The 16,354-nt window shown below is 34.1% G+C and overlaps 2 protein-coding genes across 6 annotated transcripts in view; one reads left to right on the forward strand and one right to left on the reverse strand.

The window, feature by feature from the left end:
* The window catches only part of LOC120417274 (cytosolic carboxypeptidase 2), a 115,018-nt gene that overhangs the window by 40,102 nt on the left and 58,562 nt on the right, over positions 1-16,354 (reverse strand). For all 4 annotated transcript variants that reach the window (XM_039579342.2, XM_039579258.2, XM_039579414.2 and 1 more), the window contains exon 2: positions 10,710-10,891. In XM_039579342.2, the coding sequence (XP_039435276.1) occupies positions 10,710-10,891 (182 nt within the window). The remainder of the gene's footprint in view (positions 1-10,709; positions 10,892-16,354) is intronic.
* The window catches only part of LOC120417486 (glutamine-dependent NAD(+) synthetase), a 207,592-nt gene that overhangs the window by 39,566 nt on the left and 151,672 nt on the right, over positions 1-16,354 (forward strand). Inside the window, exon 2 of one of the 2 annotated variants that reach the window (XM_039579747.2) lies at positions 11,182-11,210. The exons of the other annotated variant lie outside the window; for it this stretch is intronic. The gene's annotated coding sequence lies outside the window, so the exon portion shown is untranslated. The remainder of the gene's footprint in view (positions 1-11,181; positions 11,211-16,354) is intronic. 2 annotated transcript variants of the gene reach the window in all.

Here is a 16,354-nt window from a genome sequence, read left to right on the forward strand (position 1 = left end):
TTTGGACGGTGTTTGACTTTTTTTTTTCGAGTGTGATGGCTGACCAGCAGCCGGTGACGTCCGATTTTTTAGATTTTCGTGACATACGAAAATTAGATGTTTGTTGTGGCAAGCAGTGTACCGGAAACAGCTTAGTAAATGGAGGTTTATTTTAATTTAATTTATTCGAATGAACATTTCTATGACAAATCAAAAGTCCGAAACAGGTATAAAAAATAACTACATTTCAACGAAATCAGAATATAGAAGTTCCATTAAAGCTTTTGAAAGCCTTTTTAAAACTGATATCAAATAATAAACCGACAAAAATAAATTCTTTGAAGCTCGCATTTTTTTTTCAAGTTTTTAGTTTTTTTACTTGCTTAAAATTTGCCAAAATTCTCTCAACTCATTGTGAAAAATCTAAATTACGGCATAAAACAAATATTTCGCCTTTTTGCCTTTCAGTCCAGGCTCGATTATCCGTAGTATGGGACCCATGACCAAAAAAAAAATGTTGTTCGTATTTTTTATTTTCTTATTTTTAACATAAAATTCGAGTTCTGCGACCCTATCTATGTTAGTAAAATTTGAATTAATGATTGCCAATTAAATAAAAAAAATGCATTTTTCTAATATTTCATCACCATAAATTCTAAATCACTTTAGAGTAGTAACTCGGCAACCAAAAATAAGTCAACGATTTTTTTTTGTGATTTGATTATGCGAAGTGAAATTTTGCCTAGGCCTTCGGATAATCGAGTATAGAATTTGTTCCTAAATGTTATTGTATATCCAAAATAGATTTTTGAAAAAAATAAATTAGGATGTTTTTTCGAAACTTTTTAAAAATCCCATTAATTTTTTTTTTCAAAATAATCTGGTCGTTATAAAAGGCAAAATGCATTCATTCAATAAGTGCTCATAACGTTTCATTTGGTTGTCAAATCTTCAATCTTGTTGGCTCATTAGAAAGGTCTTTTGATTACTTAACTAACGATGAGTCGAATGATGTATCCGGACATCATTATCTTCAAAATATATGTGACCCGGTCTCAAAACAGTGTGTTAATTCTTAAGTGCTCATAACTTTTGATAGGGCTGCCAGATGTTCAATTTTATAGGCTCGTCAAAAAGTTCTTCAAATACCTTTCTAAAAATATATCATATGACGAAGTTTCTTCCAAAAAATAACTTTTTAAAATGTTCTGGAATTTAGTCAAACTTTTTGCCTTCCTCACTGAGGTAAGGCTATAATCCTGCTATAAAAATGAACTTTGTATAAAAACGTCGTAGACCCACCTTCATGTATACATATCGACTCAGAATCGAAAACTGAACAAATGTCTGTGTGTATGTGTGTGTGTATGTACGTATGTGACCAACAAACTAGCTCATGTTTCTCGGCACTGGCTGAACCGATTTGACCCGAACCTGTTGCATTCGACTTGGTTTAGGGTCCCATAGATCGAGTTTTATACAGATTGAAGTTTCGATAAGTAGTTCAAAAGTTATGTATAAAAATATGTTTTCACATAAATCCGGATCTCAAATAAATGTATGTAAACTATGTCCGGATCCACCATCCGACCCATCGTTGGTTAGGTTATCAAAAAACCTTTCCAACGAGTCCCAAACATCCCAAACCTGTCTCGAGATATGGCCACTTAAGTGATATTGATGTACTTTTTGGAAGCCGGATCTTACTTAAATGTATGTAAACTATGTAAACTATGAAATTTTGCCTAGGCCTTCGGATAATCGAGTATAGAATTTGTTCCTAAATGTTATTGTATATCCAAAATAGATTTTTGAAAAAAATAAATTAGGATGTTTTTTCGAAACTTTTTAAAAATCCCATTAATTTTTTTTTTCAAAATAATCTGGTCGTTATAAAAGGCAAAATGCATTCATTCAATAAGTGCTCATAACGTTTCATTTGGTTGTCAAATCTTCAATCTTGTTGGCTCATTAGAAAGGTCTTTTGATTACTTAACTAACGATGAGTCGAATGATGTATCCGGACATCATTATCTTCAAAATATATGTGACCCGGTCTCAAAACAGTGTGTTAATTCTTAAGTGCTCATAACTTTTGATAGGGCTGCCAGATGTTCAATTTTATAGGCTCGTCAAAAAGTTCTTCAAATACCTTTCTAAAAATATATCATATGACGAAGTTTCTTCCAAAAAATAACTTTTTAAAATGTTCTGGAATTTAGTCAAACTTTTTGCCTTCCTCACTGAGGTAAGGCTATAATCCTGCTATAAAAATGAACTTTGTATAAAAACGTCGTAGACCCACCTTCATGTATACATATCGACTCAGAATCGAAAACTGAACAAATGTCTGTGTGTATGTGTGTGTGTATGTATGTATGTGACCAACAAACTAGCTCATGTTTCTCGGCACTGGCTGAACCGATTTGACCCGAACCTGTTGCATTCGACTTGGTTTAGGGTCCCATAGATCGAGTTTTATACAGATTGAAGTTTCGATAAGTAGTTCAAAAGTTATGTATAAAAATATGTTTTCACATAAATCCGGATCTCAAATAAATGTATGTAAACTATGTCCGGATCCACCATCCGACCCATCGTTGGTTAGGTTATCAAAAAACCTTTCCAACGAGTCCCAAACATCCCAAACCTGTCTCGAGATATGGCCACTTAAGTGATATTGATGTACTTTTTGGAAGCCGGATCTTACTTAAATGTATGTAAACTATGTAAACTATGAAATTTTGCCTAGGCCTTCGGATAATCGAGTATAGAATTTGTTCCTAAATGTTATTGTATATCCAAAATAGATTTTTGAAAAAAATAAATTAGGATGTTTTTTCGAAACTTTTTAAAAATCCCATTAATTTTTTTTTTCAAAATAATCTGGTCGTTATAAAAGGCAAAATGCATTCATTCAATAAGTGCTCATAACGTTTCATTTGGTTGTCAAATCTTCAATCTTGTTGGCTCATTAGAAAGGTCTTTTGATTACTTAACTAACGATGAGTCGAATGATGTATCCGGACATCATTATCTTCAAAATATATGTGACCCGGTCTCAAAACAGTGTGTTAATTCTTAAGTGCTCATAACTTTTGATAGGGCTGCCAGATGTTCAATTTTATAGGCTCGTCAAAAAGTTCTTCAAATACCTTTCTAAAAATATATCATATGACGAAGTTTCTTCCAAAAAATAACTTTTTAAAATGTTCTGGAATTTAGTCAAACTTTTTGCCTTCCTCACTGAGGTAAGGCTATAATCCTGCTATAAAAATGAACTTTGTATAAAAACGTCGTAGACCCACCTTCATGTATACATATCGACTCAGAATCGAAAACTGAACAAATGTCTGTGTGTATGTGTGTGTGTATGTATGTATGTGACCAACAAACTAGCTCATGTTTCTCGGCACTGGCTGAACCGATTTGACCCGAACCTGTTGCATTCGACTTGGTTTAGGGTCCCATAGATCGAGTTTTATACAGATTGAAGTTTCGATAAGTAGTTCAAAAGTTATGTATAAAAATATGTTTTCACATAAATCCGGATCTCAAATAAATGTATGTAAACTATGCCCGGATCCACCATCCGACCCATTGTTGGTTAGGTTATCAAAAAACCTTTCCAAAGAGTCCCAAACATTGAAGATCTGGCAACCCTCGTCATTGTTGGTTAGGTTATCAAAAAACCTTTCCAACGAGTCCCAAACATTGAAGATCTGGCAACCCTGTCTCGAGATATGGCCACTTAAGTGATATTGATGTACTTTTTGGAAGCCGGATCTCGCATAAATGTATGTAAACTATGCCCGGATCCACCATCCGACCCATCGTTGATTAGGTTATCAAAAAATCTTTCCAACGGGTCCAAAACATTGAAGATCTGGCAATCCTGTCTCGATATATGGCCTCTTAAGTGATATTTATGTACTTTTTTATTCCGGATCTAAAAATAGATGAAATTTGTGTACAACCCCATCATATCAGCCATTGTTGGTAATGAGTGAGGAAGGCTCCAACCACATAGGTGGATTAAGTTAGTTTTTTAGCATAACTTTAAACCTACTCCACTAATCATCGCATTTTTAGAAAGTGACTTATGGGGTCCCAAGCGCAAGCCGGATCGAATGAGTCAAAATCGATTCAGCCACACGGAAAGGAGTTCCATCTTAAATTTTAGAATTCAAATTTTACCAATGGTTGTTTAGACAGTAAACAATAGGTTTCCTGAGTGTCAACCAAAAAACGTCCTATGTTCAGAAAACCGACCGATTTTCGATGATCTTTGCTTTACAAATTTTGAAAAAATGAATTTTTTGAAACTTCAGAGAAGTTTAGACAAAGTTGCATTTTATGCCCTTTTTGTAACTTTTTGAATTGATAATTCTTCAAAATAAAAAATAAACCTTCCAAAGTGTAATTAAGTTGATTAAAAAAATCTACAAAAAAACAACAAAGGGAGTATTTTACCATGTTCCGCCCGTGTGGATCAATCGGACCGCGCACTGGACTCACAATTCAGAGGTCGCCGGTTCGAATCTCGTGGCGGGCGCTCTAAAATTCTTTGTGTTAATATGGGTATTCGGCGCCGTCGCTCACTTAGGAGCCCAGGGCGGCGAAGTCCTTGTAGATAAAAAGGAAGACACTAGTGGTTCACAGCTAAAAAAGTAGTTATCCAGCTGCGTGTAAAAATGCTGGGTGTAATATATACGTCCTGAAATATGTAGCCAATCAGTATGGGAAACCTACTTGACCGAAATGTCAAGCTCATATATGCATTTATCCTTACAACTTTACATCGGTCTGATGGCCGAGTGGGCTAAGGCGCCAGTCCTTACTGTTGGTGCTGGGTTTTAATCCCATCGGTTGCAATTTTCTTTTTGTGTTTGCAAAAATTGTACATGCAGTGTGTAATATAAAATGTTTATTTTGACGAGGTGCTGTGCATGCTTTTGCATTCGATTTCACCATCGGATTTTTTGCTGTGTTGGTACTAGCAATGGTGGCCGACAGCTATAAAAAGTCAACTTCGTAGTATTTTAACATGATTTGAATTGTAACTCCTTTGACAAAATTCTGAACTTTAGTAAAAAATAAATTCGAAGATTTTCAAGCTTAGCTTGATTTGGATATTTTGAAATCGAATCGAAATTTTAATGTTCATAGAAGTTTAGGCAAAGTTGCATTTTTTATCTAACCTTAAGAAAAAATCCTAATTTTCCAGAGAACTCGCTCCAATTTGTCCAACCACTTTCCCCCAAACTGACAGCCCCGCTGCGGTAGGCAAATGTCATCATAATTTTCAGCTCTCGATCAATATGATGTCCCACCTCCCCCCCCATTCGGAAAAAAATCAACACTCTGGGAGGTTGGTGACAAAGTTATTTAATGACCAGCTGTTGTGTCCTTTTTCTCGCAGAAACCCCGGTCAGTTTATAGTATTAATGCCATCCGGTCAGTTGGTGTGGCGTCCTCCCGTCAAGAAATATTAAACGGAACGTCAACCCCCCCTCCCTCACCCTCTTGTTCCTTTCCGGCACGAGCCGGGGTTTAAAATTTGGTGCGCCAACTTTTATGACATTCAGTTTTGTGTCCCACACACCGCGGTGGAAACGACCGAATTTGCGAAGAAAACAAGACGAAATGCGAACGGGTTTACGAAGATTACATGTTTTTAAGCTGAGGGAAAAAAAAGTTGAGAAAAATATTGGTTTCCAACAGGTTGCAGTAAACAGTGCAACTTTGCAAAATGTGATCTCATTTTGTTTTTCGTTTAAGTTAACAAAAAGAAGAAAAAGATGGTGCGAAAATCTTGGACAAAAATACAGTGGACTCTCTCGTTGTCGATATTGAAGGGACCGTCGAGAACGGGAGTTATCAAATTATAGAACGAAAAATCAAAGCAATCTATTTGAAGGGACTGAAAAATTTATTGACAGCTGGAGCAATATTGATATCGAGAAGATCGACAGCCAGAGAGTCCACTGTAGCAACAACTACCATTCAATTTCGGCATTACTGATGATAATGATATTGATGATGTCAAAAAGGTTGTGTTGGCTTTTCCCACCCAGAAAAGTAATTTGTCTGAGTCCGGTGATTGCACTCGGGTGCACGGAGAATTTAATTAATACCAATTTAATTTATTTTATTTTTTTTCTGAAAAACAAAAGGCAGAAATTTGTTTAACAAAATCAGTTGTTTTTATTGGAAATAACGTGTATGATTGATAGTTTATAAACTATTCCGAACATTTTTGTAATTTCGTTTTGAGAAAAAAACTTGTTTTCCTGTCATTGTTGTACTGAAAAGCTAAACTTTTCAGCATTCGTTTCGAAAAGTAAAGTAGAACGGTGTAAAAGTACATATGAACGAAGGTACCTACCAGCCATTTTGATACATATGTTTCATTCAATCCAATCCAAATATGAGCGGGATTTCCGACTAGTTTTAGGGTTAGTTTTGTGTTTACATAAATAAAGTGTAAAAAAAATGTGTAAGTTGCTAACCAAAGTATTTTTTTTTTGAAATTTTGATCTTATGATTGAAGTTTACAAAATAAGGTTAATAAAACTTCTGGTTCTCGAAATGTTTGAAAACTTTTAACTAATGTTCATCCAAGCCAATAACCATTAAAGAAATTTTGAAATTTCTCTTGTTGTATTCTACAATCTGTTTTTCCGATTAGAAATCTTCGGGACAAATGTGCACACTAAAGTGTCCATACATTTAATTTTAAACACGTTTTGTTACGGGATCTAATGGCAACTTGTTGACTAGAATAAATTTGAACAATTTAATCTCCCTTTCTTATCCAGAATCCATTGAAGTTATTGGTTTCCTAGAATGATTCCATATCGTTTATTCTATAATCTTAAGCTCTTATTTTTTGTCCAGCAATGAGGCAAAAATTCCCAATAATCGTTCAAAACTCACGATTGGCAAATTTTAGTTTCATTGAAAATATATTTTGTTCTAGGGCGTTCAGTTTTTCTAGGTTTTTGAATTTCCCGGAATCCGGGAAAATATTTTTTAAATTTCGGGATTTCCCGGGACCACGGGATATTTCTAAAATAGTCAAGATAGCCATTTTTCAATATTTTTTTTCAGTTTGTAAAACTTAAAATCATAGAATTAGTTGATTACCTACAAAGTAAAAATATGTGTAATTTTGGAAGGTGTAAAATTGGAAGGTTTAATATTACCTCTTTTATGATGTAATATTACCATTTTTAGAGGTAAAATTACACTTTTTTTTTGCTGACATAAAAGATTTACTCATTCCCAGGTGTAATATCCCCATGACTTTTTAAATGGTGATAATAAAGACTACAATCTGAACAGGGATTGCAGTTTTAGATTGATGGAAACTTATAATTTTCATTTTTGTGCATTGGGTTCAAAACCAACCACAACTCTTTATCCAATGTGATTCAGATTAAATAAGTTTCTAATAATACAACTTATTTTGTTCATAAAAAAATTAAAATTGAAATATAAGCCATAATCTCAACAGTAGCAATCATTAGTTTTCAAAATATCAAAGCATTAAAATGATTTTTTTGATATTTTTTGATATTTCGAATTAAAAAACATTCATATAATTAAATAGGATACCCAATCATTAAAAAATACATAGACAATATTTTAAGAGCGGGGCATTTTGCGGATCTATACACTAAAATTTAAACATTTTCTATCAATTTGCCAAATTTATGCAAATATATGTTCAATAAGTTTAATTATGCTCTTGTTTACTAAGTAGCCAACTGTTTCATAATTTTTACAACCAAATCAGAATTTCCAGACCAAAATAAGTATGTATTATTATTTGTAAGTTCGGGAAAACCGAAACAAAATATATATAAAAAATGGGATTCAGGAATTCACGGTAACACCTGTAGAGTAAATCTTTTATGTCACAAAAAAATGTATAATTTTACCAGTAGAAACGTGTAAATTTACCGCTTTTTTGGTGAAATGTAACTTTTTCAGTCAAAATTGAGGTAATACTACATCACAAAAGAGGTAATATTATACCTTCCAATTTCACACCTCTCAGATTAACACAACACATCAACATTTAGTAGTTTGACCAATTTGCTTTGCTTTTTTAGTTTTTCCAACTAAAAAAATATTAAAAAAAAAACCGGAATCTTTCCGTGCCTCGCCCTGTTCATCATCTATAGGCTTAGTGATTTTTCACGCTTGAAAATTGCAAATTTCACGGGGACCTCAATTTCAAAACACCAAATTTCACGCAAATTTCGCGATACTTGAAAAATGTTAAAATAACTCTGAAAATCCTATGTTCAAATCACAGAAACTATACTATTTATGCTTCATTATATATTCTTCTTCAATAAACTAAAAAAAATCATCACTAAATTTGAATGCGACACAACAAAAATTCCTCCTGGTTTATGGATGGGCTCTATATATATTTTGAATCAAAATGTAGGGCACACGTATTCTCATTTACTGAACTGCTCTTATAATATTCGACTAATGTAGCTAAAATGTTTTCTGTTACATAATTTTACATTTTATTGAATTGCATATCAAAGCAAGATTTAACAATCTTGTCCAGTCAAAATGAGTAAAATAAATTGAATTTTCTGCGGCATTTAGCCCATTAAACATATTTTAAGGGTTTTAGCTCACTTTTCAAAAACATAATTTAAAATCAATTTGCAAAAATAATATAATTTTTAACAAAATCGAAATTTTTATTCTGTATGAGAAAAGAAAACAAAAAAGTAGTATTTTTTAACTTTCACGGGAATCATCCACCCAAAAAAAAACACATATAGTTAAAATTAAACAGGCCAAAAATAATTGATATGTTTTTAAAATGTGATTACAAAGATAAACAAAACTCTTCATTTTATTTTGAATAAAACAAAGCTTGATTCTTTTAATTTCTTTCAAAACAATACTGCCGTTCTACGAAATCGTTAAAAATCACTAACCGTATATTAATAATTAAACCAGGGTATTTACTCGCTTAATTCTACAGTAGCTCATAAGATTATTTTTACTCCTTTTTAGTTTGCTAAATTATGTTAAGAAAAAATGTTACATTTTCCCCAAAACATACAATTTCACGGGATTTCGCGGAAAAAGGCAAATTTCGCGGATTTCAGGCTGTCCGCGAAATCGTGAAATATCACTAACCCTAATCATCTATGAAAGTGCACACGGGACCGGATTTCGGCATTCAGCAAAATAAGCTGCGGCCAGTCGACGTGCCGCGAGACCAGCTCAAAACAAATCGCCAAAGATCAGTTTGTGCCCGAGAGAAGTGTGGCCACGCGTGAACAACTTCTACAGCTTTGCCTTTGCCGCAAGGTACATCATCTTCGTAAGCCGCGCGTCTGGCAGAGGAAAAGAAGCGTCATAAACATCAACCGATGGGGCGTTAAATGTGCTTAATTCTGGTAGCGAAATTGCTCTGGTTATGACTGTTATGAGGGGCGGGCTTCCCGCAGGGGACGGTAGGTTTTCCGAGCTAATTAGGGGAAAGTGGGGCAAGTGTAACAAGCTAAGGAAATGCTCGTTATAACCCATTAAAAAGTTAAAAAATCTGTCGGATTTTATTATAATCATCTTATTCTAGGTCTTGACTAAGACTTTGTTAAAACAAGTTTTTAAAAAATCCTGTTTTTTAATGTGAAAAATTGATTTTAAAATTTTTGATTTTCCGTACGTTCTACTCAACTAGTGGGGCAAGACGAACAACCCGTTGGGGCAAGAGGAACAATGCATGAAAAAACATGTTAATTTGCTAACAATTGAACTGTTATCACTTCGATACATCAGATTAGAATGTTTTTGAATGGTTTCTTCATTTTTAGATTAAATAATAATATTTTACTAAAAATTTTATCGTTTTTACGAAAAAAAAAAATACTACTTCGATGATAAATAGTAAATTTTCATAATATCACTATACTTTGTATGAACAATTTTTTTTAACGATTGTTTATCAGTTTTTAAGTACTTTCATGTATTTATTTCCCAATAAAATATGTACTTGCAGCAATTCGTAATTTTTTCCATACTAAAAATCCATATGGTACACTTGCCCCACCTGAACAAGATCTTTTAAAAGCTCTCATCAAAAATAACCAAAAGTTAAATCATACTTTGTAATAGGTGCATGTCATTGGTAGGGACACTACTGATCTAGGAAAAATAGCATTTTGATAAAATGAGCCTTAAAACGAACCCTAAGCCTTATTTTGTACTTTCCAAATGTTATAAGAAAACAAAGGTTTTGAAAAAAACTTCATTAAATCTTATGCCCCGTGGCGTTTACGTCATTTTGGCGGTTATGTGGTAGTAGAATCAGCTAATTGCATTGCTAGCAACAATTCATCATACTGGAAATAATCAAAATTGTAAAAATTACGGCCGTAGGAGCGATTGTTCCTCTTGCCCCATATGGTCGTCTTGCCCCACCTTCCCCTATAAGTTTGCAAGCGCTTTTGGTGGAGACGCGTGGTGGGCGGTCAGCGTTACGGTTGACCGGGCGTCTCCATAAATTATTTAAAAGAAAAAACATTGAGAGCAGAAAAGGCCGGCAGTGAAATTAAGGAAAATTATAATTTGTATTTGACTTGGATAATTTGGAGCTCAACATAACCAGAATCACTTCAATATGCTTTTTTGATTGTTATTTTTTTTTTGGCAAATCTCACATTTGCCGTATAACACAAACTCACCTGGCACTCGATCGGCCATCTGGGGGCCTGCTGGGGGCAGTCATAGTCCCGTTCCTTCGGCAGTGCGAAAAGTTCCCGCGGCTCCTTGAGGCGAGCGATCGGGCGGAGCGTCTTCGAGTCGGTGTTGACCTCCAGCTGGTTGGTCTTGAGGCTGTTCGACAAGAAGCTCCCGAGGTAGCCGGCTGAAAAGGGGAAGAAATTTCTGTTTTTACAAGCTGTTTTCTTCGAATAATAGCGCAAATTTTGTCATAAATTACGCTGGGAATACGGCTGGAATCGCTAAAGAGAAAATGTTTTGTATCCCCGATTATTGCTGCCAAAAGTGTGCTGAATATTTATGATCCACTTTGTCTACACGTTCAACCCCCAACCCACTTCAAGGCCCATTTCCGTCGCCCTTTGTCGGAAATCCATTTTCAATGAAAACCCTGTTTCTAACAGAGCTTTTCGTGTCTTTTTATCTGCTTTCCAGATTATCCTGTTAAACTAGACGCGAGAGAGGTAGGTTTATTTTGCACAAAGAACCAGCATCGGCAGTCGGAGCTTTTACAAACGTGGGTTCGCCCACCCCCGAAAAAAAAACCCGAACATGGCACCCCCAAAGGCAGGGTTTTCCAGCAGGGGCGTTTGCGGGGAAATCTGACATTAGATTTTTAAATGATTTTTCTTGAATATTACAATTCTTTCAGATTTAAAACTCTAAACTATAATTCAGATTTCAAAATTTCCAAAAAAAATAGCAAGTTAAAAAAATATTGTTGAAAATTTCAAGTTTTACAGAATAAAACTTGTACAATCGAGTTTCAAATTTCTAGGATATATATTTATAACGTTTATTTTTGTATTTTTTAATCATAGTCTACAAATTTCACAAATTTTGAATTCAAGGACTACATGACGAAAAAAAAGCATTAAACTTTAGGAAAAATATTAATGCTATAAATTCATTGATGTTTTGTAATTTTTTGTTAAGATTTTTTGGTACAAACTTTGTTTGTTTATTTTTTAATAAGTCTTAAAATATGGGTTTGAAAAAAAATGCAATCCAAACAACTCGTTTGCAGGATAACATTTAAAAACGGTCTGAAACGTAAAATTCGTCCCTTTTAAAATGTGAGTTAAAAAAAATCAAATATTATTTACCGTCGATTGAAATGAGACGGCTTAATGGTAAATACTTTTTTTTTCATTATTTTCATTATTATATCCAAGCCATATTCAAGCAACCAAAGTTCGTATGAAAATGGCTAAACATATGTTTCGAAAAGAACAACGAAACGTGCTTTAATATTTCAAAAGGATCTGTTTTAAGAAATAATAGTCTGATTATTGCCATAATTTGAAAACGATCTTTTAGATTTAAATTTAACCTTTTTTTAGATTTTTTTTTTCATTGCAAATTTAATCTTACATAGAAGATTTAGATTTTTGTTTCATATTTTGCAAAATATCTTATCTTGTATATAATTTACTAGTTTATGTTCTCTAGTTCAACATTATTTAATTGAATCCACTAAAACATATACATGAATAAAAAACGAAGAAGACAACATCTGCCTATTTGTGGAAAAATTAATTTTAAAATTTAGATATTTAAAAGAACATAATATTTTTGAAATTAGATTTTGCATTTGAAAATAATTGAAAAATGTTGTCATTTAACTCAATCCTAATCTAGCGCAAAAAGTACCATTTTGGGATTGAAAGTTACAGTAATAAATAGGGGACATTAAAATTTTCACTTTTTGTATGACTTGCACTGCCCATGTTCGCATAAATGTCCCATATGCAAAAACAGCAAACTGAGAAAAACGCATTTGAAGTTTGTCCCACACATAAGGCTACGTGTTAAGTTTTCACGAAAAAACTGGATTTCCTCTCGATTTCTAGAACAAAGTACTGGATGTTATAGGCTCTTTAGAAAGAGCACACGATTTTGAATCAAACTGCATCAATAACTCAAAAGTGATGAAAATGCATATGGGACATTTATGCGATCATGGGCAGTGCATGAAAAAAAAAAAAACGAATGATCAAAAATGCTTTTTTGACACAAAGAATTCTCATGAAATATGTCGGAAAAAATTGCGAAATTTGAGGACACACTATTAAACCAAATAATTTTTAAAATTTTAGCAAAATATTCAATTATTATTTTTTTAGATAAACTCAGATTAGCAACATTTTAAGGTGAAACGGAAAGGCGCCGCCATATTGACACCACGACTCGAGTTTTTGGAAGCACCTTTAAAGTGAATGCGGTAGCTTACGAAGTTCTGTTTTTCTTTTGCAAATTTTAAATAAAGGTAACAGCAAGCAATCTGTCAAGTTCAGAAATTTATTCAATTTGAACAGAAGTTGTCTTAAAAACTGGCGTCCCGTATCACCATAAGTGGGTTAAAAATTTAGGTCAGAAACCAGGAAATATTCAGCATTTTTTATGTTTAATTATTTTTTTTTTTTAAATTTTATTAAAAAATAAATAAAAGTAAAGGTTTAAATTTTACTGTTTTAAAATTTAAAAAGCCCATAATTAGAAAAAAAAACTCCAAAATCGTTTAAGTTAAGTCGATTCCATAACGCCACTGTTATTTGATGGTGGTCGTCGGTCCATGGCAGTTCTAGAGGTCAGCGGCTGTCCATGTCGGCAAACCAGGAAAGGAACCAGAGCCAAAATTTACTCTAGAGTGTCTTGCACAGTAAAGTTAAATTGATGGTTCCATAAATTCTACAATTAGTCGCGGTGCCTTCAATTAAAAAACTCATATTTAATTAATATTTCGTTTTTTCAGAACTAAAATAATTATTTTTAACTGTGTAATACCCCCCTTCCGGTTGCAATCAAGATCCAAGAAAGGCTAGGTACATCCCTTGGCCAGCACGGATCTTCTTGTGCGGTTGACGCAGGTCCAAGTGGGGTGTGGTGGTTGCTCTGCTCGGTCAGATGTAACGAGAACACACAATTTGTCATAGCCGGATGCTCTACGATAGATGTCCGGGTACACGAGATATCAAATTCGAAGGAACCCTTTCAAGATTTTCGGAGGAAGAATAGATTGTGTTTCAACCACCCTCTCCTGTGAGGATGTAAGCCGGTGCTAAGGGATAGCTCGAGATATAAATCTTCTTGGGCACGCTTGGCCCGCCACAACTGCCGAGACTAATGATCTACAATTTCAATGCAGCAATGAAGCGCGGTCGTTGTTTTTCCCCCACTTTTTTATAGCACCCCCTTAGATTTGGTTTTATTTCTTAAAGGGGGGTGCGTTTAGTTGCTAATTTGCTTCCTTGCATCGGAGCAAGATTAAATTCGTGTCCGAGTTTGTTTTTGCTGGTTGGCACCTGTTTGTACTACGAAACAGCAAATTTTTAATTTGCTACCGCGGGATTAGGGACTTTAAACCTTAATGTGCACTATGTTTCCTTTTAATGCCGCGTCGGTTCTTCAAACTGACAGCAACCCCGTTTCTGCCACAGTACCGGCAAATTGTCATCATCAAATAGTGGCTGAGAACGGCTGAAATCTAAGTGAAATCAAAATTCGAAAAGGTGCTCATTTCTTTAATGATAGACTATGATGTTGGGATTTTTTTTTTCTAACAAGAAAAAAATAAAAAAAAATACTTTCTTGTACCCTTTTTTTGACTTTTCTAAATTTTCTAGAAATTTTCTAAAATCTCTTGGTATTAAGGTGGTAGATGGTGTCTTTCACTTTTGGGGCAATGACTGTCAATGATGGTTCTGAATTCAGGGTCCAGAAATAGTAAATTGAAATGAAAAAATAATCAATATATTTATGTAAAATGCTTCTACAAACAACACAAAGAAATTCATTTTTTTATTGAAACATTCTGAAAATTTGAATGTTTTTTTCTAAAACTAACATGTCCGCCAAGTGGCCGATCGGGAATGATGCCTTTCAGAGCCTTAATACACCAACGGTTTCATGTAGGTTTATATTGTCTCTTTTAATGACAGTTTTCGAATTTCGTTAGGGTGGTCGCATACACCCTAACCAAAAATCATGATTTTCTGAGTTCAATATCCCACCGTTCATACGAATTTTTCAGTTCAACCCATATAACCATTTTTATGCTTGTAGTACCTGAACTCGAAAAATCGTATGAAAAGTGGGATATTGAACTCAGAAAATCATGATTTTTGGTAAGGGTGTACACTTTTCCCTTGAAAATTTGACATTTTCAAAGTTTAAAGATTTTTCAAAATACAGTAGTTGTTCGGTAACTGGGCTGAGAACGTAGCCCAGTCACCGAATTCTGTTCGCTAACTGGGCTGAAAGAAAAATAACGAGGGGACTACCGATGCATATATTTTTTTTTATGAAATATGAAAATAAAAGTTACTCAAATTTTTTGCAATGGATACTTTTCATATTTCTTTAATTGTGACTTGAAATTACATAAAAGTGTGATAAAAGTTTTTTTTATTGTTTAACATGATTTTTCAATCCATAAACCCCTCGGTGATTCCGGTTTGTTTTGATTTTTTGACGTTTGTCTGCTTTTTAACGGCCCATTTATCGAGCGCCCAGTTAAAATGCAGCCCAGTTAAACAACGCCTAGTTACCGAACAACTACTGTATTTCAGTATAAAATTGCATCTTTTTTTGTACCTTAAATAGACTGAAACTTTTGGCACATAAGTTCAAAATTATTATTTTTTCAAAAATAACAATGTTAGTTTTTTTAGATTTTAAAGTACTCATATCATAATCTTATCACTTTTTCATAAAACTTAACCCTGAATTGTTACGTTCAAAAAACTGATATTTGATAGTTTGCTCTGATGCTATTGATTTTGTCAAGTCGTAGAATGTTTAGATAAAATGTTTTTGTCTCCGACAAAGTTGCTTGAACTGACATGTCCAACAATTTTCCAAAAAAGAAAAAAAAATACCAGAAATATTCGTGGAAAGTTAGATTTTATAAAACATCCTAATTTGAACCAAGCCAAAAGTTGCCCATTCCCAAACTTTTGTGAAACTTTTCAATCCATTGATTTTTTTTTCAATTTAAAAGTCAATACCAACATTTAAGATGGTCGAATATAAGTGATTTTGGCCTTCCAAATATCAGGGTTGGATTCGGCATAATAGCCGGATTTTCAATTATGGGCAGTACAGGTTAGAAAAGTCTCGGTCTCGGATACCTCAATGTAACGCAAGTTTACAAAAGTATTTTCACTGCTATGAGTTTCAACAAGATTTGAAGTTGAATTAAACCTCAAGACTACATCATTTGGTGAGAGCTTTCCTTTTTAATACAGGCAACCCATTCATTTATTCTGACATATTTACAACTTATTAAAGACAAACCACGCCAATTTCACTATATACGCGGTAGGGTGTTCCCTTGGTCGTTCGCTGTGAGTTGTGGATTGCCTGCTTCTCTAATGAAGGTTCGACTGAGGGGGCATGCTTATTAATTTCTCGTCGCTCCATACCCTCAGTGACGTGATGGGAGCAAGGGCGTCTATACAAAGTGTCCCTACACCCGCTACAAATTTCCGGTGCTTGGGGAGGGGAAAGGGGTTTCTTTTTATTCTTTGCGCCGGTATTTGTAGCACTAAAATTCGTGCAAAAAAAACTTATGCACGTGGGTGTACAGATTACGGAGTAAAAGATG

Source organism: Culex pipiens, chromosome 1, assembly GCF_016801865.2.
Source record: "Culex pipiens pallens isolate TS chromosome 1, TS_CPP_V2, whole genome shotgun sequence".
Taxonomy (NCBI): Eukaryota; Metazoa; Arthropoda; class Insecta; order Diptera; family Culicidae; genus Culex; species Culex pipiens.